Source organism: Filicampus tigris, chromosome 9 (assembly GCF_054856515.1).
Source record: "Filicampus tigris isolate MCC_2025a chromosome 9, RoL_Ftig_1.0, whole genome shotgun sequence".
NCBI lineage: Eukaryota > Metazoa > Chordata > Actinopteri > Syngnathiformes > Syngnathidae > Filicampus > Filicampus tigris.
The window spans coordinates 12,493,502-12,514,689 of record NC_141225.1 but is presented as its reverse complement, the minus strand read 5'-3'; the positions used below and the strand labels follow the sequence as shown (position 1 = coordinate 12,514,689).

Genomic DNA, 21,188 nt, shown 5'->3' with positions numbered 1-21,188 from the left:
TTATGAGTAAATGATACATCAAATTCAATCAACGACTTGGAAGACTTTGTGAAGACTTTTATTCCTCAGGTGTTAAGCATGTCATTTACATGGGCTTTGCAGGAGCTCTTGGTGCACCAGCCTTGAACAAAAACAAAACAAGTTAGAATTGGAGTTTGCAAAGTAAAACAAACATTTGTTTGTGGCGGTTCCTCACATTGGGCCTGAACCTGGGTGGCGGTGTGCGGTCTTTCCTGGCCTCACAGGAGCGGTTCCTCACCACTTTACTGTGGATGGCGCAGCTGACACAGTAGTGCAGCTTCACATAGAGCTTGGGTAGAACATAAGCTGCACAGAAGAGTGATGGGGCCGTGGAAAAGCACGTGAGCAGTGGAACATATATTACCATTCTTGATACAGACAAGTTAATGCACTTACAATCAAAGACACTGGCCTCCGAGATGTCTCTCACGGCTGCAGCCTCCACAATGTTCCTGATGACAAACTTCTTGATGGCCTTGTCCTTGGGGACGCAGCGGGCACAGTTGGTGCAGCGGATGGGCTGCACGTGCCCACGACCCTTCTTGGCACGACCGTTATTCCTTCTCTTCTTGGTCTGAAATGCGAAAGATAAAACATATTTAGATTTCTTTTAACTATGTTTTTTCACTACACAAAGTACGGTTTACTCAAAAAACACTTCCAACGGCTTGACAGTACATATTCACCAACGACCATCCATACAACAGCACTTCCACATTCCACATTTATTTCTGTGACATTTAACACGACTGATTTTGCGTCACGACCGCAACCCCGCTCTAACTCGCCAAAGACCCCACAAAAAATAGCTGCTCTGCATTATACATTGCGGTGTAATGTATATCAGTGCTCCGAAATCAGGAATTTTAAAGCCTTATTCGGTTCTACTTTCAAACGTCACTCATATTCGTCTGATATGATTCAGCTTTATCCAACGCTCGCTACCAGAACACATGCACGGCCATGTTAGCTCGCTATCCGCTAGCATTTAGGCCCGGGCACCGTTTTAAATGTTTTAATGTGCTTTAAACGACGTTATAACACATCGTGGTGGGTCGTTGTGATGTTATTAACTACGAAGGGTCAACGCAGAGTCGTTTTTCGACCAATCTATCGGTTTATTTCGTTTTTGTCGAACGACTACGGTTGTGGTGGACTCACCATGATGTACGGGAGGCTGGAAAGAGGACCGGAAGAGGTTGTACCGCGCAAAGTAGTGCATTTCCGCCTTGCCTTGGGCACCAAATTATTGTTTACAAAATTAAAACAAATACGTACTTGGCATGATATTATATATTATTAATATCATATTGTTTTGTAATCTATTTATTTGATTATATGTTAAGCTTCAAATGGAATGACCAATTTGTTGATGCGGAAGGATATTTTCCGCGTACGCATGCGCTTAGCCACGGTTAGTTGAATTATTCCAGTTATCTGAGAAAAAAATAGTGCCGATGCGCAACAAGACCACAAGTAGTTGGTAAATAAGTGTTTTATTTCGTAAATATTTATATATTAATATATAATGTAATACCAGCCGAGATGTCAGCCTGATTCAACATTTCTGCACTGCATGGCCTCAGGTCAATTACTGTATATCAATTCAATGTATCAACCAACACGAATTTTGACCATACTTTTAAAATCAAAAGTAAGAAAAACACTCAAAACTGTGGGTCTAACAGTAAAGACGTATCAATAGACAGTTTTGATAAATAAAACAGGTTTGACTCACTTTGATGTAAGGGGTGTTTACCATACAGCTATTTTTTTTCCTGAATAACTTTATGCAAAAACAAAAAAACAACCCCCCCAGCAATTTAACAGATTACGTTGTGAATTAGCAGAGCTGTGCACTTTACCCTTTGTTTGCCAGTACGTCCTCCGTTCTTATTCATAAAAAAAGTAGCGTCCTCCGACCCCGTCCATCCAAGTCCTTTTAAAGCGCTTCCGTCCTTACATTCCATCGGTCTGACTAACATCTTAATCACAAGCAAAACACACAATAAAGACCAAGGCGCCCATACTGGAGGGTGTCATCAGAACAAAGATTTAATTTTCCCATTTGATAACAGTTTTGTTGACACAAGTCTTAAAATGTGGTGGTCAAAGTGCTAGTGTAAAACACAATTTTTAAAAAAGGCCTAATTGTAAATTGTTTGAGCACAAATCATAAACCAATACGACAGATTACAACTCAAGACATGCAGTCCAATAAAACATTGGATTGGAAGATGTGTTGCCTGTGTCTGTTGAAATTTGCATGTGTTGCGCAGTTTATTCAAGCTCACGGAGGCTGAAAATCTGTCAGAGATGCAACATCTCCAGGCAGTGTAAACATCAGTGTCACTGAAGCTGTTTACTGTACAATCAACACCCATTTAAATGGAAGAGAGGTACACCTTTACAAAGGGATGTTTTACAAAACCAACACAAAGAAAACACATTTTTTTTAAAAATGTATTTAAATAGTTCTTTGTCCTGTCTTTATTTCTTCTTGCTCTTCTTGTCCTTTGCCTTCTTTTTGCTGGGTTTTGCATCTTTGGCCTTATTGTAGAGGTAGAGTCCCACCAAGCCGAGCAGAGTGGGCACCAGCGCCAAACACACAAGGGGGAACACGTCGTTCACCATCTTCTGCCAGGGCGTCTGCTGTGTCAGCGAAATCACCTCCACCTCAAACTCAAGGGAAGCGTCGCCTAGTGCACATTGAGAGCAACATTACAATATGCATGTTGTTTCAAATGACGGGATTATAGTCATCCGAAGGTTCCAACAATAAATAAAAATGTCTCATGAAAAAGGCTCACATAATCCCTGAACACATAAAAAAAAAAAAAACACAAGTCCTTTATTATAAAGGAGTATTAAGGTCATACTGAATAAAACACCATATTTTCTCAAACAGTGGCCATCTCACTACGGTCGCCAGAGTTGTGACCGACTAAAATTCTCACTTGAAAAGATGCCTCCTTTTTCCCATTAGAAAAACTTGGATCAACAGTAATTGACTCAAACTAGTGGTTCTCAAACTTTTTAAATCAAGTACCACCTACAAAAACACTAAGCTCTCTAAGTGTGCAGTACAGTAATATAGTAGGCCCAAGTTGCCTGAGGAGAATTAAAAATGATCTAACATTGTGCGTATATGCCGTCTTTAACGACTATTAGCGTTCCAGTAGACTCTGACATGACCATTTCACAATGTTGTGTGTGTCCATGTTCTGTTTATGTTGCAGGGTGGTTTGCAATTTATTTGTCCCGCCCAATCTTCCTCGGTTCATGCCAGCCCTCCGTAATAATTTCACTTGACATAAATTGTAATGTAAGAGTATGTAGTAATATTACGATGAAGTCATTTCATTACAGGAATAAAGTCCGCAAAGAAGTGACACTTTATTAATACAGTACTTAAACTTCAATCTGGTAACTGATACGAATAAATATGTCTCCCCTATAGGATGAAGACCTACAAACAAATTGAATTCAGAATCAAGTTGACTTTTATTTTTACATAATATCATTCAAATCATTGTACAGAATCGTACGAATGTGTTTTGTGTGTTTTCTACCTGGAATCGTAGGAGGGTAACCTTTTTTCCCATAGGCGAGCTGTGATGGAATTGTGGCTTTGATTTTTTGCCTGAAAGAGAGTGGAAAGGCAAAAAAAAAAAGTATAAACTGAGCTTGCGCTTGATAGATTCCATCATTAAACGATATGAACATTACTACGTTTTCAGCACCACTTTTTTGCTAGATATATGTATATATTTTACTTACCCTTCGCACACGCCGATCAAGCTTTGCTCCAGACCTGAGAGGAAATATCAAACAAAAGACAAAGTCAATCCCCAAAGTGCATTTTTTTTTAATAGTGACGTGCTTCAATGCACCCAAATCAATGACTTTAGTTATTAACCCCACCAGCTATGACAGTCCTCTTCCCCAACTCGACAACAAGAGGGTCCCGAGACAGCGAGGAGTCGATGACCTTGCCATCCATCAGTTTACCCTAGTAAGCAGAAGAAAAACATTGTTACTGTTTCAACGTAACGGCAGTTTATGACTAGATAGATGCAATTTCCTTTACAACAGTGGTGCATTTGATGTGTAATTTCTGTTCTTTTCTCTTTCCTAAAAACAAATCTTGGAGGAATGTTTTGGAAAAGCTCAAAACCTGTAACCCACAGATATTCATAATGAGCACATATTTTTTCATGGCTTTAGTATGGCCGTGTTTCTCAGTAAGAACTGAAACGCCCCCCCCCCCACAAAGCTGGTTACAATATTACAGAATATCATAGGTATCCAAAGATACAGAGACACTATGACAAAATATGATAAGCCCGATAACTCCCACCCTATTCAACTTCCACAATGCGTGTGTGTGTGTGTGGGGGGGACTATTTCTTCCAACCTCCAATTCTTTTCAAGTCAGTGTTGAAATATTTTGCCGTTTTTGCTGCAAAATGAGTACTTCCTCCTTTAAACTCCAGTTTTACACATTTTATGTCTGCTCTGCAAGATCTGTGTGACTTCCTCTGCAACACATGGTGCGATCAGTCAAAGTAAATGTAATGATAGGTAACTATTTGAGGTGAGGAGTTGTTCATGGTGGTTCCAAGTGGATAATTGGGGGTGCGGTGGAGGCCAGGGAGGAGGCCACGAGTACAGTACAATGATGCCTTGATTTATGAGTTCAATTTGTTCCGTGACCATGCTCGTAAGTGAAAATACCTGTATCTCAAATCATCTTTCCCCATTGAAATGAATGAAAAATGCCATTAATTCGCTCCAGCTTCCCAAAACACCAACAAAACTGTGCATCACTATTTGATTTCTCATTCTAATTCATTTTTCGCATCCTTCTGGATTGCACGCTTTAGCCACCAGGGGGAAAACATACTACACGTTGGGTTGGTGATGAAACACAAAAAAAACCCATACTCTGCGGTAATGCAGTTGTTTTTTTGCAGAGGATAAATAATATATTCATGTGAGTATTACATGTGCTATCTGCATGTTTTACTACCGTTTGTAATCAAATATAATTTGTTTCAAACTAATCAAATATAAAATATTTAAATGTTTATAACTACTGTATTATCGATGCTAGTTTTGTTAGCCCGACTATAAGATTTCCCATTATCTGTTATCATTAAGCTAGCGGATGTTTGTAAGGTAAAGTTTATGTGGTTTGGTTAAAAACACAAAGTGTAATCCTCTTTGTTTTATGTTTCTTTTTGCACTAAACTTAAACTGTAAGTGACAATAAACATCTTAAAGTGAAATCAAGTCGGAAATTTTCTTTACAATAATATTTTCTATGCGCCCTCACTAGTAACACGCCATTCTGATTAATATTGTTTTTGTGGAATACGAATTGAGCAGACAAATCCATCAGTTTTTATCCACCTCAGGGGGCGGCCATTTTGTCATATGCTGTCGATTAAAAATGACATCACAGCGCCCAACGTATCAGGTAATGACTAATCACGGCTGACCTTTTTTCTGGGTTTGGTCACGTGACGTTCAAAAGCTGAGCCCTTAGGCGCTGTGATGTCATTTTCAGGAGTACAGTTTCACAGAAAAAAAAATATGAATGACTATGACGCTGGAGCAACAAGTGGACTAGTGGTTTTGAGATTTATGATTTGAATCCCAGCTCCGGCCTTTCTATGTGGAGTTTGCATTTTCCGCCATGGGTTTTCTTCAGGTAATTTGGCTTCCTCGTACGTTCCAAACCCATGCATTAGGTTCATTAAAACATCTAAATTGTCATTGGGTGTTAATGTGAGTGGTTGTTTGTCAATATGTTAGGTGGGAAACACTGATCTAGGAAATCACTATAATGTACCACTAGTCTACATATAGAATGAATGAATGAGAATGAATGAATGCAATTTGATAATTGATGGAAGAATAATCGACATAACGTGTTGTTGATTGCATTAGTGTGACTATGAAGATTAACATTGAGTGTGTGTGTGTGTGTGTGTGTGTGTGAGTGTAGCACTAGCAGTGCAGTCAGACAGCCAGCCTGGCAATGTGAACGCGTGGATGAGCTGCTCTCGTGTTATTGCTGACGTGTTGCACACAAGAGCCCCGACACTCACACGCCACACAACAGCAGTCGAACACTATCTCGTTGCCGATGCTTTTTTGACGCACCAAATATACGTAGAAGGCATATTTGGATAGAATGATGTTGATTATAAATCGCGTAGCGCTTTTGATTGTCTTACCGTGTAGTGGATCTGCAACGTGTCCCCCATTGTGGAGAGTACGGAGCAAGTTTCGGGTTTCAGCTTGGGGCGAAATAGTTGACCATTAGTATTGCTTTTATTTAATGCATTGTGAACGTTGCATGGAACATCGTTTTCCACTCACCAAGGTCTCCACCTGCACCTCCTCGGCTGCATCGTCGTCGCCCCGCACAAGTCCCCCCGTGAATGTGAAAGCTGCAAGCAGCAGCAAAACAAAGCTGCCCCGCATTGTGAACTTCTGCGGGAGGGGAAAAAAAAGCAGATGTAAAAAAAACAATTTCCGTGAAATCCGCGAGCGAATTCGTCTGCCTGGGCTCTCAGGTGAAAAGTGTCTGTGCCCCGGCTAATGCTGATGTGTTAAAAAGCGTACAGAGATAAGCTCGAGCTGCCCGTGGACGTTGGCCCCCGACACTGGTTTGAGTGGGACGAGCCCGCCTCAGACCTTCCGCTAACATCACACATCTGCACATTAGCAAAGGAAGCGCTGCTCCTCACGTTCGCTGGGGGGCGCTGTGGTGTTTGAGGCCTGCCACGTAGCCTCTTCTCAGCAACCCTGGCCTGCTGTGCATTTAATATAAATGCCTGCTGCTGGGTCATTCTAAAATGAAGACACTTGGAGCTAGGGCGGGCAAACTCCACTTAGCTTTTTTAATCAATTAATTAATTTATTTATTTGTTTAAATTTATCATATCAGGGACAGTACATATTGATAAACATTTTAAGTAAATATGCCAAAGCAAGCTAGATGGCTGTTTTTCATCTGCAGTCCCTAGACAGATGGTAATGTCACCAAAAAGAATAAGAATAAAATATATGTCAATAACAATATATTTATTAAAAGTACTACAGGTATTAAGCTAAAATCAAATGTACATTAGAGTCACAAGGGTCCAACAATTAGACAAACACAAAAACATGAAACCATTCACAAAGCAATCCGCCAGCAGAGGGCAGCAAAAGCCTATTGACCATTTATTAGTTGGACCTTAAAGGATCAGAGAGCCGACACGGTCTATTTTTCAATAACAAGCTCAATTTATGTATTTTTTTAATCAAGAAATTGGCATTAGCTTGCATTTGAACTTTCATCAATTGTTTTGGAGAAATCAGTACAAAACTAAGTGTTCTGGAACGCCTACAATTAATGAGCAATTTGACCACACCCTCTCCCCTCCCTCCATGCCTTGTGTGACGTCACAACATCATTACATTTTGTCATTCAAAGTCATTGTAAATAACGTCGCTAATATTGTCAAAATAACAGGGATCAATCGGCTCCAATACATGTAGACATCTCTACTTAGGCCCACTTCAAAACGATTAGCCTTTCCATGTGTGACCAAAAAGAGCAAGAAATGAGCAGCCTACATGCAGCTGAGGTTCACTTGTCACATACGTCGTTTCATGTCATGTTGTAAGTCACCAAGATACTCAAACACATTGCGCGAGAAGCTTTTTCGTTAGCTGAATTGCTCATAGGTTGTTGTATGGATTACATTAAAGTGTTAGCTTGACTTACTTTTTCTCCGAAGTCCACCCCTGCGGTGCCTATCCAAAAATGAGGCATAAATGGCCATACTCGGCTGAAGGGATGGCCTCGATAGAAGTGAATATCATTCATTATTAATTATACAATTTTTGAAGGTAAATTAAGCAAATTTGCTATTTCAGAAGTGTGAGTCAAATTGTCAAATTTGGTGAAATGCATTAATCAGTACAGAAGAGTAAGAAGTAGCTCTCAGTTTTGAAAAAGCTATGTATTGTGTGCAATGTTTTTATAATTGTTAAAAAAAATACATGTTCGCTCTGCAGGTCGGCAGAAACATTCGTAGAAAATGGTGTCTGTGTAATTTTGTAATCACATGCTACAAGGTTTACATGAGAGCATATGCAAATTCTGCCAAAATAACTATCGGATCACCTGTGAACCATAAATAAGCAAGCTTTTTGAACGAAAACAGATTTTCAAAAATCAATGAAAACACATGATGAAATGAACTGAAATATAACACAAAGATATTTCGTTGGCCGAATCAAAAGCTCTTCGCATCTTCAGGGGGCTCGCCACCGTCCGTTGAGTCATTTCTACTCTCGCGAGATCTTGTCGCACTACACCACTGCTCTTGCGGTAATCTCGCGAGACGTCTAAGCGAGCTAGGTAAGTAGTGGCTCTTTCATACTAACTGGCATCTACCGACGATTACTAAATCCGGCAAAGTAAGTCCCAGCTGTTGATTATATGCCCACGTGTCGCGTGGCCGGTTTGTAGCGTGTGTTCGGCGTCACTCTTCGCCGTATTGGAGTCGTCGTAGACGGCCCTGTGACAGCAAGATGCCCGCGGAGCGGAGGAGGTGGATGAGAAGAGAGAGGATGAATGGAGGGATGGGGTGGAAAGAGACACTTGCTAGCACCGACAAGTCTCATCGATTCCGCTATTAAAACGGCAATCAACTTGATTTATCGTCGCATAATACGGCGCATAATTAGGACCTGTTCTTGCGGAGATAGCGAAATCAGCGGCGACTCGCTCAGCACAGCGTCGATACAAGCGCGAGCAACGTCAACGGGTTAATTTGCGACAAGTTAGCTGGAATGTTAACGATGGTAGCATCGATGGCTAACGTAGCTAACGTGGGTCACCCTGGCCGCATTCATATCATGTGACCCACCGATTTACCGAGGCCCATGCTGGCAACCACTTCGTGTGTGTGTGTGTGTGTTACATACTAACGACGGAGGGAACAACAGAACATTAAATCTTGGAGTAAAAGTGCGACGCGCCCCTTCAGGACCATGGACAGGGCTGTTAGTGGCTATATTTTAATTTATTTCTATGCGTAACCTTAGTTTATTTTTCCTGCAGGGTTAGTATTAATGCTCTATTTGGACAATAAATCCAAATGAATGATATCAATAGATTTTCACATGTTCAGAAAGGTATTGCGGCATTAGTGTCACGCCTGCTTCATAGTTCTAAGGATTAGAGTTCAAATCTCATTCTTCCCGTGCTCTGTGGATATTCTTCAAGGACTCTGGCTTCCTTCCAAATTACAAACACTTGCATGTAAGGTTCATTGAATATTCTAAATCAGTAGGTTTCAAGCTTTTTACATTAAGAACTTCCATGTGAATAATTAGCAAAAGTTAAGTCAAGTTATACCGAAATAATTAAAAAAACAAACTGTTTTTAAAGATTAAATGCAAATCTATTGTACTAAAACGTTAAATTGAATTTACTTCATTACATGATTCTTTCGTGTACCACTAGAGGGAGCCAACGTTACCACCAGTAGTAGACATATCGCACCTTAAAGCGGAAGTCAAACCAAACATATTTTTTTCAAGAATATGTTCCCAGCACGCCCACTAAACGTCATTCTGATTAATTTTGCGTTTGTGGAATATAAGTTAAGCAGCAAAATGGGAAGTCAACCCGAAGATATTTTTTAGGTTTTAATATGTTCTATGCAAGCCCACTAGTTGAAACAAGGCATTCTAATAAATATTGTGTTTGTGGAATAAGAGTAAATGCACTCGTTTTTAGCCATCTCTGGGGGCGGCCATTTTGTCTTCTGTCGAATGAAAATGACATCACAACTGCTCACAAAGACTAATCACGGTTTACCTGTTTTCTGAATCTTCTTCCGCAAGGAGTGGCTTGAACAAGAAATTTCAAATCGAATATATTCAATTGGATTTTATACAGAAAAAAGAAAAGCAAAAAACAATCAACAACACAGAAGCAAATATACGGGGCCAGTGTCGGTTCTTGCAGTGCCACCCCAACATGGCTGTTGGGCCACCACCCAAATCAGCTTAATGTAGGATCCTGCTAAATGGTTGTTTGACTATATGTGCCCTTCAATCGGCTGGCCACATGCCCAAAGTCACCTGGGATAGGCTTCAGAGCGCCCATAACCCCAATGAGGAAAAGCAATATAGAAAATGTCTGTATGGTATTAATAAACCACAGAAATCAACTCATTATTAAATCAATACCTTCCTGCCATTGGCAATTAAAACGGAGCATAAATATTTTTGTAAGGATGATTTTTTAAGACAGCTCTTGTGCTGGATATCACTTGATAGTGCCAGTGTATCAAATGTTGCAAATAGGCAGTTCAGGTCATTTCAAAGCAAGTTTTCCGATAGGAAATAAAGTAAAGTGAATTAAATCGTCTCTGGCTCAAACTGTCACCACCATTTAATAACTGCAAAGACAATGTTTAAAGTAACATTTGAACATTTATTATTATTTATTAAGTCCAGGGTGTGAGAAAATGAATGGATGTTATTCACAATGGGATTAATCTATGTTTTTGAGGAACAGCCTCATTCCCAACCCAACGGAGGTGTTTTAGCTTGTATCGTGGCTCAAATGGGCATTTTAAAATGTTAGGTTTTCAAGGCAGCCCTGAAAGAAAATAGGACATTCAGCGTTGGTTTATGAGGCTGTTTGAGAGAGGAAAAACAGAAAGAAGCTTCTGAACAGATTGCCCTGCAGCCTGGAGGCATGATGCTGACATGCCTCTCTTCCACTCACTGTGACCATCGCTGTGGGCGATGAGTGGAGCTTGTTGCGTGTGTTTCGTTGCGTGTGTGGAATGTTCAGAAACATGAGCGGAAAGTACACCTGCCTGACTGTTTGACGGGATCGCCATCTCTTTGTCTAAACACTTTCGCCGCTTACACAATTGAATGGGATGATATAAAATAATACATAACGATAATAAAGATAACTATGGTCATTTTTCATTGACATTGCCACAGGGGTAGTACCGGTATACCTTAGACAGTGGAACCTCCAAAGTGGAACAACCCAGAAGTCATACCATTGTCATTCAATGGTACAATGGACATTCAACTCACATCATCAAATCTTGTGAGACTAAAGCTCAGTGAGCATCTTAAGGATGACCTCCACGAGGTTATACATTTTTTTTCCTTGCCTTTTTTGTGTTTTTGATACCACCACAGAAACTGAGCTTGCCGTGACAGAGTAAAGCTTTGTGCTGCTCAATACCAGTGGCGTGCACAGACATTTTAGGGGGCAAGTTCTCCTGGGAAAAAAAAGGGCGCTTTTGCTCATATGGAATACCTTAAAGAAGTGTAAATTTAAAAAATAAATAAACATTATGCTACAATTAGTAAATAAATAGACCGATTAGTAACCAAACAGACCAAGGGTATGTGAATGAATAAGACTGAATGTTGTAATTACAAGAAGGGAAAAGGGTATTTTTCACAGGCAATTGACAGTTCCGAACATCTGGGCATTTCTGATATTTCCAAAATGCAATTCAATGCAAATGCTTTTTCTATTCCGGGAAAAAAACAAACGACCGACGACGTATTGTATTGCTTCTTCCTGTGACTAGCACACAAACCAGGCACATTGCAAGCCCACTAGTTGAAACTACTAATAGTTAATCCACTCGTTTTTAGCCGTCTCTGGGGGCGGCCATTTTGTCATTTCAATTTTGGATTTTGCTGCTTAACTCATATTCCACAAACATAATATTAATCAGAATGCCGTGTTTCAACTAGTGGGCCTGCTGGGAACATATTCATGAAAAAATATGTTTGGGTCGATTTCCTCTTCAAGGTATGTACAAAAAAAAAAATAAAGTCAATTAAGATTAAAGTACTTTTTTCCTTTGACTACGAAAAAGGCCTCACAGTGCCTAAGGCTCAGCTTGCAAATGTCACATGACCAAACCCAGGACACAGGTGATCCGTGACGGTCGTTACCTGAGCCCTTAGGCACTGTGATGTCATTCTGTCACTGACAGCATGGTAAAAAACAATTTCAACTGTCAGAGCCAAGAATATTAGCAAAAATTGGAAGTCAACCAGCATTACAGACTGGATTCAACTCTGAAAGTTCCTCTCTATTTTGCCAACCTCCCTCTCCTCTCCATTTGTGTGTCTCATTAGTTTGTGTAGGTGTATCTAACGCTGTGGTAAGTGAATGCACGTTTTGTTCTTTCATTTAGCCCTCTGAAGCGGATCCCTTGCTGGAGACGTTGCATAAAAGGCATCTAGAGTCGTTACGAAGCCTCTCTGAATCATGGGGAACATTTTTGGGAATCTGTTGAAGAGCCTCATCGGGAAGAAGGAAATGAGGATCCTGATGGTGGGCCTCGACGCTGCGGGAAAAACTACAATCCTCTACAAGCTCAAACTGGGGGAAATAGTCACCACAATCCCAACCATCGGTATGTGGAGCCTGTCCAAGAATAAGATCAACACACTTTTTCACAGAACCATTTGTCGTATGACCTCACGTGGCGCGCTTTGTTCTCAGGCTTTAATGTGGAGACGGTGGAGTACAAGAACATCAGCTTCACTGTGTGGGATGTGGGTGGGCAGGACAAGATCCGCCCCCTCTGGAGACATTACTTTCAAAACACACAGGGTGAGCTGAACAGAGCAGCACGGATCATCCCAAATGATTGAATCTATTTTATTTATGTTTTTCCTCTTTTATTCCCCCCCCCCCCCAGGTTTAATCTTTGTGGTGGACAGCAACGACAGAGAACGTGTTAATGAGGCGCGAGAGGAGCTGATGAGGATGCTGGCTGAGGACGAGCTGAGAGATGCAGTGCTCCTCGTGTTTGCCAATAAACAGGCAGGAAACACTCACTCACTTCCACTTGCACGGTTTAATGACGTCCAATACATGAGCTGTGTCAAAAATGTCTGCCTTTGCAACTATGCTCAGTTTTTGCCCACCGCTCACCACAATATTCTTAAAAAGTGGCCTCTACTCTAATAAAATCTAATCTCTCCAGTGAGTATGTGGATAAAACACATGTAGAACATGCAAACGCCACACAGGAAGGTCCGAGGCGAGAGTCAAACCCAAAACCTCTCGATTGTACATGCAAACCTGCTAAACACTAATCATTATTTTGTCTAAGAATGTAAATGATTTTGATTAACATGATTTGTGGGGAAATTACACAAACATACAGTATAGCATACAACATGATCAAATATTATGATAAAAATGCATTTATACAAATAAAGCACTATGAGATGCATTGGACTCTCTAGTACCAAAGAAGACCTTTGGGCACTATAACAAGCTCTAAATTAATAATAAACGGCACAACAGTCATTGATTTATTACAAACAATCCATGTTGGGTGCTGACCTTGAGTATGTAAAAAGGTTACACTGTAAAAGTGTACCTAATGATGTGTCCAGTAACTGTATTAAACATCTCATCCTTTAATGCTGCTGTTTGTATTTTTCAGTATTTCAGTCAAGTTAGGAATGAAGTCAGGGTAATGACTGCTAAGATTGCGCTTATTGACACCTGAGATGAGATAGTTTACAACTCTACTGGAATTTCCAAATTCAAATGTCGATATGAAAGTGGTACACACAACCCTAACTGGGATTTAAAACCCTCACTGGGAACCCTAACTAGGCTTGAAGACCCTCACTGGGTTGAAGACCCTCACTGGGAACCCTACCTGCACTTTAAAACACGAGCTGGTAACCCTAAAATCTGCTTCATAACTTTAGCTGTGAACCCTAACTGTCCCTTAAAACTCTAGATGGGAACCCTAACTCCCCTTTAAAACCCTCACTGGGAACCCTAACTGCATTTTAAAACTTTAGCTGGAACCCCAATGGTGCCTTAACATTTTCTCTGGGAACCCTAACTTCACTTTAAAACTCTAGCTGGGAACCCTATCTCCACTTTAAAAGCCTCACTGGGAACCTTAACTCTGCTTTAAAACCTTAGCTGGGAAAACTAACTGTGTTTTAAAACCCTAATTGGGCACCCTAACTTCACTTTAAAACTCTAGCTGGGAACCCTATCTCCACTTTAAAAGCCTCACTGGGAACCTTAACTCTGCTTTAAAACCTTAGGTGGGAAAACTAACTGTGTTTTAAAACCCTAATTGGGATCCCTAACTGTGTTTTAAAACTTTAGCTGGGAACCCCAATGGTGCCTTAACATTTTCTCTGGGAACCCTAACTGTGCTTTAAAACTCTAGTTGGGCACCCTAACTTCACTTTAAAACTCTAGCTGGGCACCCTAACTTCACTTTAAAACCCTAGTTGGGAACCCTAACTCAACTTTAAAAGGCTCACTGGGAACCCTAACTGTGCTTTAAAACTTTAGCTGGGAACCCTAATGGTGCTTTAACACTTTAGCTGGGAAACCTAACTTCACTTTAAACTACTCACTGAGAACCGAAACTGTGCTTTAAAACTTTAGCTGGGAACCCTAACTGGGCTTTAAAACTTTAGCAGGGAATCCTAACTGCTCTTTAAAATGCTAGTTGGAAACCCCGACTGGACTTTATAACTTTAGCGGGGAACCCTAACTGCAGTTTAAGACCCTTGCTGGAAATCCTGTTTTCTAAAACCATCGCTGGGAGCCCTAACTGTGCTTTAAAATCCTATCTGGGAACCTTACCTGGACTTTAAAACCCTAGTTGGGAACCCTAACTGTGTTCAGTACTCAACTAACATTTCCTAACTGATTCATACTATACAATGAAGAATGTGAAAATGTTTTGACAACCATTCTCTGGGCAATTGTCAAAGTTTTTTAGGACCTGGAACATATAGTATTAGTGACTGAGTAGCCGTCAAATGTAATTTAACGGATTGTACTGCGCTATGGAGGTTCCCAAGTATTTCGGATCAAGCCATAATAGATAGTTTCAGTAGATTGTTATGAGGTACTTTCAGGATAGAATAATCCACTTTCCCAACTGTTCCCTCTTCCAGGACTTGCCGAACGCCATGAACGCCGCCGAGATCACAGACAAGTTGGGGCTACACTCCCTGCGCCACCGTAATTGGTACATCCAGGCCACCTGCGCCACCAGCGGCGACGGCCTCTACGAGGGCCTTGATTGGCTGGCCAATCAGCTTAAGAACAAAAAGTAGGAAGACAGGAAACGTTCGGCAGCCACAACCGTGCAACTTTTTTTTTTTTTTTTTTTCTTCTTTCATTGGGGACTGAGGGCGCGGGATAGAAGAATTTGAAGGAGATTTTAGGCTTTTGTTTTCAGTCTGGCATTGTCTGAGCCCAGTTTCAACCACGCGCACACACGCGAACCATAAACAACCACTCTGGCATGTGCTTTTTTTTTTGTGTCCACCTCTTGTCTTTAGGTGCAGTGTACTGTTCTGTGTGTTTGTTCGGTCACGTGACTCCACCACAGCAGTGAGGTTGAGCCGTATTTGTTTTCTCGGTAAGGATCACGCTCATTCGTCTTGTTTCGCCTTTGCTTCACCTTGCGAGCTGACAAAGTCATGTTGGATGACAACCACTATGGGAATTTTATTTTATTTTATTTCCATCTTAAAGTCCATGTACTAGTCTGCGCGTTGTCCACACTCTTGTATGCCAATGTGCATACGTTTCAATGTCACTGACTGGTTTTCATTTTTTTAAAGAGGAATCATTTTTTAAAAAGCAAAAAGTGAATTACACTATTTTTTATGTTTATTTCTTTTTTTTTATTTCTACTGATGTAGCACCTTAACTTTCCCTTTGGGGGATCAATAATGGCTATCTTACAAGAAGTGTTTGTTATACTAGCAGGACAAATACATATTACTAGTAAGCCAAAACTGTGTACTAGTGGACAACTGTGCGATACTTCACTGTAAAAAAAACACAACTCGTATTTTTTTGGAGCTAAAACAAAAGTTAAAGGGGCAGTCAACCCAAACATTTTTTCTCAAGAATATGTTCTATGCAGGCCCACCAGTTGAAACAAGGCATTCTAATTAATATTGCATTGATGGAATATGAGCTTAAGCAGCAAAATCCACCTTTTTTTTTTTTTTAGCCATCTCAGTCCATCTATTTTGTCACTTCTGTTGACAAAAAATGACATCACAGTCTAATGTGATGTAATGTGATAAACATCTAATGCTTCGCTCATACTAATAGTACGCAGATGCCAACTAATGCACGGTTTTACTTCACTAGTGACATGTAGTTGTACTACTAGTATACCAAAAGTGTCCTACTAGCGTGCAGTAATGTATTAAAACATGGAAAAAAACGTTACTAGTATGAGACAGTTACTTCACATTCTGTTTGTGCGCTGAATTTGACTAGTGAGTGAGGACAGAGAGCATATGAGTACATGGACCCCAAGCTAAGCTAATTTATCATCACTCCTTTCTTAGTTGTGTGTATTCAATGTGGTACAAGACGAACACGTTGTCGTCACACAAGGCCTTTTTTGGCGGGAACGCTGAAAAACACTCCTTGTATCAAAATGAGTTGTCATTCTTGTTCGTCTGATCGGTGGGATGTTTCTGTCATTTCAACCTCATAACTGTGTTTACTGAATGTGAATATTCTGTGTGGCTGTAGAAAAGGCAGCTGCGTACAGTATACTGTATTTATTTTACACCAAGTCATTTATTTAAGTGATGCGACAGTGCAGAAAAGAAAGCAGGGTAAAGCTGATCAAAACGTGGGCACAAGCAAACGAGTCGACTGACTTGCGCCTCGCAATCTGAAATGATTTTGTCTGCGCCGTACATGACAACAATTATACTGTAAATGTATCCGTGCATCTATTCTATGTTCAACCATGTGTTTGATCATTTGGGTCTCGTGGCCTTATAGTGGCGGCTAAAGTTGATTTGATCTTTTGCTTCTGAATATTTATCAGGAATAATGTATTGATTATTTCCCTCTCTTATGCTGTCAAAACAGGTCTGTGCACTGTAGTTTGAGATGATATAGGCCAAGGTTTGTCTTGCTGTAGCTTCTGTTTTGCCTGTATACTTGATCCATATTTAGTGGTAGGTCATATTTGTATGGGTGATGGGGCGGGGGTGGGATGGGATATTAAAAAAAAAAAAAAAAAAGAAAAAAAAATCTTAACACGTGACCACGTCAGTAAAATGAATGGAAAAAGTGGACAACCCCGGTATTCATTCTGTACCATTCTAGTTACACACGTAGACGGCCATGTTTCAGTGCAGAATGCATGGAGACCAGACATCTACAGTATGTGATGATCACTTCCTGCTGTATCACAAATAAATCCATTTTCTGTAGGACCAGTCTCATCAGCTTTGACTCATGTTACTTTGGCAACTGACGTGTATACTGGACTGGACCGCATCTTATAAGAGCCACTACAATACTGTACTGTCTTTACGATTACAGTATATTAATGGTCAGTTTTGACCAGAGGTGGGAGTAAGTCACAAGTAAGTCTCGAGCAAGCTAAACAAAGGTTGGCTTACCTCTCTGTGGGTTTTGTAATAATGACGAATGAAGTTAGATGTTGTTGTTGTGTCTTCATCCCGTGAGGTGACAACCATGCGTTTTTTTCATCCTATTTTTGTCAACGTTAATTCAAATTAGTTACCCTCGGAGTTGCTCCGATGCTGTTGGTGCCTACGTTGTCACACTAACAACACATCACACTAACAAGGCGCGAAAGAACAAAAAACCCTCTTCTTTCTTTCTTTCTCTTTCTCTTTCTTTCTTTCTTTCTTTCTTTCTTTTGTAGAAAGGCAAACTCTGTTCAAATGGATATTTAAAATATAAACAGGATGACTTATCAAGTCATGAGGTCCAAGTCTAAGGCTAGGTTCACACCGCAGGTCTTAATGCTCAATTCAGATTTTTTGAAAAAATCAGATTTTTGGGTGTAAGTGTTCATATTACATTATAAATGCGACCTCGGTCTTGTCTGCTGTATGCACACATGTGTCGCAGAAGAGAAGAGATGACGTCACTCCCGAGTACCGACGTTGTTTTTGTGAAATATGCTCCAGCATGTCGGGGAATATATACAGTGAAGCGATTAGGTATAGGAGGTAGAAATAAATACAATATTTGGGAGAAATCATGAGGCTATGCTTTAATATCTCATTTCGTGGAGACCTTACTAACGATGACGTCATGTCGTAACCGCGTAAAAAAATGAATCGACCATGGCTGAATTACTACGATCGCCATTTACGTACACTTTATGGTTCATGTTTCAAGTGGGATTAAATTAAAGTGAAATATAAAGTTAATGGTGTTACTCAAAACAACTTTGCAGATTTGATCCCCCTGCTGCCAGCACTTTCCCTCTGCCTGCGCCGAGCGCATTTTGGGCTCCGGATGATGTCAATGTCGGATATATGCGACCTGGCCGTTCAGACCACGGCCGCATTGAAAAAAATTCGGATAGGTATCTGATCTAGGACCACATATGAAAGCGACCCAGGTCGCATTTGAAAAAATCGGGCTTGAGCTGTTCAGACTGTCATAAAAAAACAGATACAGGTTGCATATGGGCAAAAAAAAATCAGATCTGGTTCGCATTTGCCTGCTGTGTGAACCTAGCCTAAGTCAAGTCGAGTCACTTAATAAGGAACGCTAATGTGACCTGTATCTGACTTTTCTGGCTCACCTGTTTTCTGAATCTGAGTCGTGATTGGTCGTTGTGAGCCGTTGTGATGTCATTTTAAGTCAACAGAAGACAAAATGGCCACCCCCGGGGATGGCTAAAAACAAGTGGATTAACACATATTCCACAAACGCAATATTTATCAGAATGCCCTGTTTCAACTATAGTGGGCTTGCATAGAACATATTCTTAAAAATAAAATGTTTGCGTTGTCTTCCTCTTTAAGTATGTAAGTAATATTTGTATGGGGACCATATATTAAATAGATTTTTTGGACTGGGAGATGGAACAGGGGCTTGCTCCGTACACTCCGAGCATTGACCTGGTATTGCAGTATCTCCAGGAACGGTGCACCTTCATTGCTGGTTAAAATTAATTATAATGTTGGGATTGAAAATGCTAAGTGTCCTACGATCAGGTTGACATGTGGCAATCAATATTGATGATTACGGAAAATTTAAATGCAGTATTATAATAATAAGCCTTGTAATGTTGTTAAGTTTGCATTGTCACTATAGAAGGATATATGGTTTACCGGTAGTTGGCTTTGTAAAAAAATGAAATAACCCGCCCCGCGATAGAAAAACAATTTTCATTATCCAGTGTGTATGTGTTGACGTGTGTCGCAGATGAGCCCGTGACTGAAGATGCTGTGTGTGCTCAAGACCATGGCCTGATGAGTAGGACAACTCATACTTACTTGGCAGGGGATTTAGCATGATCAAGAAGGTGGTTCGCCCAGGGTGAGGCTGTGCTGACCCCTGCGAATTCCCCAAATATGGGAATCTCGACTGCATAATATCTAGAGGGTGACTGCGTTCGCGGTCTCCCCTGATGAGCTTGTGAATGTTAATTTATGACTGCAATTTCTATGCTTACAGTTCTGACCAGTTTAATATCTGATGTGTTTACTATCTGGGACCATATATTAAATTAATTTTTGGAACTGGGAGATGGAATAGGGGCTTTCTCCGTCCGCTCCACGCATCGACCTGGTATTGCAGTATCTCCAGTAACACTGCACCCCCTCTGCTGGTTAAAAATTAAATATAACATTGGGATTGAAAATAGCGTTGTACAATCATGTCAGCATGTGGCAATCAATATTAATATTTACAGACATTTGAAGATTCTAGTAAGAAACCTTGTAATATAAAGTTTTCATCGTCACCGCGGAAGGGTGTGGTTTACTTGTTGTCTACCACTAGATGGCCACATTGGATAAGCCCACTGGATGCCAAAATGAAGCACCCACCTTCTCTGTCCCCATGCAGGAGAAATCATCTGTGGGAAACCCCCAACGTAGAGGCACGTGGAGATATATAAAGGCTTGAGTAATTACGCCACGGCCCTCAGCTTCCTGTTCATATGACCTCCTCCTCACCAGTCAATCCACACAAGTCTGCAAGTAAACCTTTTATTTGATTTGTGATTGGGATTCTGTGTCTATTATAGGGTGTTCTAAAAGTCACTATACACCTTCTTTTTTCTATCTTCTTTCAATTATCATTCAGGCAGACGTGGCAGCTATAGTGACTTTTGGTACACCTTTTATAATACTATAAGAATAATGAAAGTCAGCCATTATTAATCAAAATGTAAAGTGATCTGCTTTATTTCATTTGGAGTCATCCAAGGGGGAAACGTCACTTTTCTTAAGAAATAGAAACATCTCGGGACATAGAGACACATTTTTTTTTTTCCCTTACAAGACAATAACATGGATGGCTCCGTGTGAGTCATAATCAGCCGCAACGCCAAAAAGTTACAACATGCACGAACGATAGAACATTTATACAGAAACGACGGCATAGAAAGTCAACAGGTAGAAATGTTTTTGTTTGTTTGTGTGTTTTGTACAAAACAGACCAAGCTGGGGACCTACGAACAACATTGTATAAGAGCTTTTCCTTTATCTTTTGTCTATTCCCTGGTGAAATTTACAAAGACCGATGGCTTAGGCAAGGTTGGGGTCAATTCCACTGAGAGTTTAAAATGTAGAAAAATATATATATTTTTCATAATTTGTTCTAGTTGTTCATTGGCCTCATAGTCATATACCATTGTGTTCTCCTCTATAAACATGCCCTGAATGGACCCCAACCCTGTGATACAGCGATAGAGGGACTTTAGAATGCTTCTATTCTGTGGGTCAGGTTCCTCATGGCAATACAGCAAAAACCTGCATCCCTTTATGTCTAGCAGCTAATGCCACAATCAAACTATTCAGAGTGTCAGAATCTAAAAAAAACCAATCATAAAATAAAACACATTTACAATTCGGCAGGGGGCATCTTGTTGGAACGTTTGGATAATCTGTGCTCTTCATTTTTGCTATAAAATGTCGATAAAAAGTCACATGGTTTTGTTTTCTGATTTGGAGTTCACCCAAGGGGTGACATTTCGAGGCTACGAATGGTGTGCTCCATTACCTGCGTACTTACTGTTTTTCATTTGCCTGTTTTATATATATATATATATATATAT

At 40.4% G+C, this 21,188-nt stretch overlaps 3 protein-coding genes and 3 pseudogenes across 7 annotated transcripts; 4 read left to right on the top strand and 2 right to left on the bottom strand.

Moving 5' to 3' along the window:
- Nucleotides 1-42: 42 nt before the first annotated feature.
- LOC147141981 (small ribosomal subunit protein eS26) lies at nucleotides 43-1,326 on the bottom strand. The gene is made up of 4 exons (XM_086041127.1): nucleotides 1,183-1,326; nucleotides 418-595; nucleotides 197-327; nucleotides 43-121 (listed from the first exon to the last, which is right to left on the bottom strand). Exons 1-4 carry the CDS (start codon nucleotides 1,183-1,185, stop codon nucleotides 86-88), a joined length of 348 nt encoding a protein of 115 aa, XP_085897253.1. The 5' UTR covers nucleotides 1,186-1,326; the 3' UTR covers nucleotides 43-85.
- A 722-nt stretch (nucleotides 1,327-2,048) lies between these two features.
- Nucleotides 2,049-8,919, bottom strand: fkbp11 (FKBP prolyl isomerase 11). Of its 3 annotated transcripts, XM_086039970.1 has the most exons (8): nucleotides 8,779-8,919; nucleotides 8,483-8,606; nucleotides 6,412-6,525; nucleotides 6,267-6,329; nucleotides 3,946-4,033; nucleotides 3,802-3,835; nucleotides 3,594-3,664; nucleotides 2,049-2,720 (listed from the first exon to the last, which is right to left on the bottom strand). In XM_086039970.1, the coding sequence occupies exons 3-8, from the start codon at nucleotides 6,514-6,516 to the stop codon at nucleotides 2,512-2,514; spliced, it is 570 nt and encodes a 189-aa protein (XP_085896096.1). In that variant the 5' UTR covers nucleotides 6,517-6,525; nucleotides 8,483-8,606; nucleotides 8,779-8,919; the 3' UTR covers nucleotides 2,049-2,511. The 3 variants fall into 3 exon arrangements, with proteins under 3 accessions (XP_085896096.1, XP_085896097.1, XP_085896094.1); XM_086039971.1 differs by lacking the exon at nucleotides 8,483-8,606 and having other exon boundaries at nucleotides 8,779-8,897; XM_086039968.1 differs by lacking the exons at nucleotides 8,483-8,606; nucleotides 8,779-8,919 and adding an exon at nucleotides 6,658-6,805.
- On the top strand, nucleotides 8,392-17,349 carry LOC147141979 (ADP-ribosylation factor 3). Of its 3 annotated transcripts, none has more exons than XM_086039974.1 (5): nucleotides 8,392-8,446; nucleotides 12,285-12,506; nucleotides 12,596-12,706; nucleotides 12,795-12,919; nucleotides 15,046-17,349. In XM_086039974.1, the coding sequence occupies exons 2-5, from the start codon at nucleotides 12,359-12,361 to the stop codon at nucleotides 15,205-15,207; spliced, it is 546 nt and encodes a 181-aa protein (XP_085896100.1). In that variant the 5' UTR covers nucleotides 8,392-8,446; nucleotides 12,285-12,358; the 3' UTR covers nucleotides 15,208-17,349. The 3 variants fall into 3 exon arrangements, with proteins under 3 accessions (XP_085896100.1, XP_085896098.1, XP_085896099.1); XM_086039972.1 differs by having other exon boundaries at nucleotides 8,446-8,505; XM_086039973.1 differs by lacking the exon at nucleotides 8,392-8,446 and adding an exon at nucleotides 8,491-8,639.
- A 1,588-nt stretch (nucleotides 17,350-18,937) lies between these two features.
- LOC147141978 (U2 spliceosomal RNA) lies at nucleotides 18,938-19,060 on the top strand (annotated as a pseudogene).
- Nucleotides 19,061-19,393: 333 nt separating this feature from the next.
- LOC147141977 (U1 spliceosomal RNA) lies at nucleotides 19,394-19,533 on the top strand (annotated as a pseudogene).
- Nucleotides 19,534-19,557: 24 nt separating this feature from the next.
- LOC147141976 (U2 spliceosomal RNA) lies at nucleotides 19,558-19,730 on the top strand (annotated as a pseudogene).
- Nucleotides 19,731-21,188: the final 1,458 nt, after the last annotated feature.

Bases quoted from the DNA above. Each gene is read 5' to 3' on its own strand.
- fkbp11 (XM_086039970.1), bottom strand. From the start codon at position 6,516: ATGCGGGGCAGCTTTGTTTTGCTGCTGCTTGCAGCTTTCACATTCACG. The intron at 4,034-6,266 runs GTAAGACAATCA...TCTGCTTACTAG, and splicing joins CGTTGCAGATCCACTACACG to GGTAAACTGATGGATGGCAA. The intron at 3,665-3,801 runs GTAAGTAAAATA...ACTCTCTTTCAG, and splicing joins TTGATCGGCGTGTGCGAAGG to GCAAAAAATCAAAGCCACAA.
- LOC147141979 (XM_086039974.1), top strand. From the start codon at position 12,359: ATGGGGAACATTTTTGGGAATCTGTTGAAGAGCCTCATCGGGAAGAAG. The intron at 12,507-12,595 runs GTATGTGGAGCC...CTTTGTTCTCAG, and splicing joins CACCACAATCCCAACCATCG to GCTTTAATGTGGAGACGGTG. The intron at 12,707-12,794 runs GTGAGCTGAACA...CCCCCCCCCCAG, and splicing joins TTACTTTCAAAACACACAGG to GTTTAATCTTTGTGGTGGAC.
- LOC147141981 (XM_086041127.1), bottom strand. The intron at 328-417 runs GTAAGTGCATTA...TCTTCTGTGCAG, and splicing joins GGAGGCCAGTGTCTTTGATT to CTTATGTTCTACCCAAGCTC. The intron at 122-196 runs GTGAGGAACCGC...TTTTTGTTCAAG, and splicing joins CACCCAGGTTCAGGCCCAAT to GCTGGTGCACCAAGAGCTCC.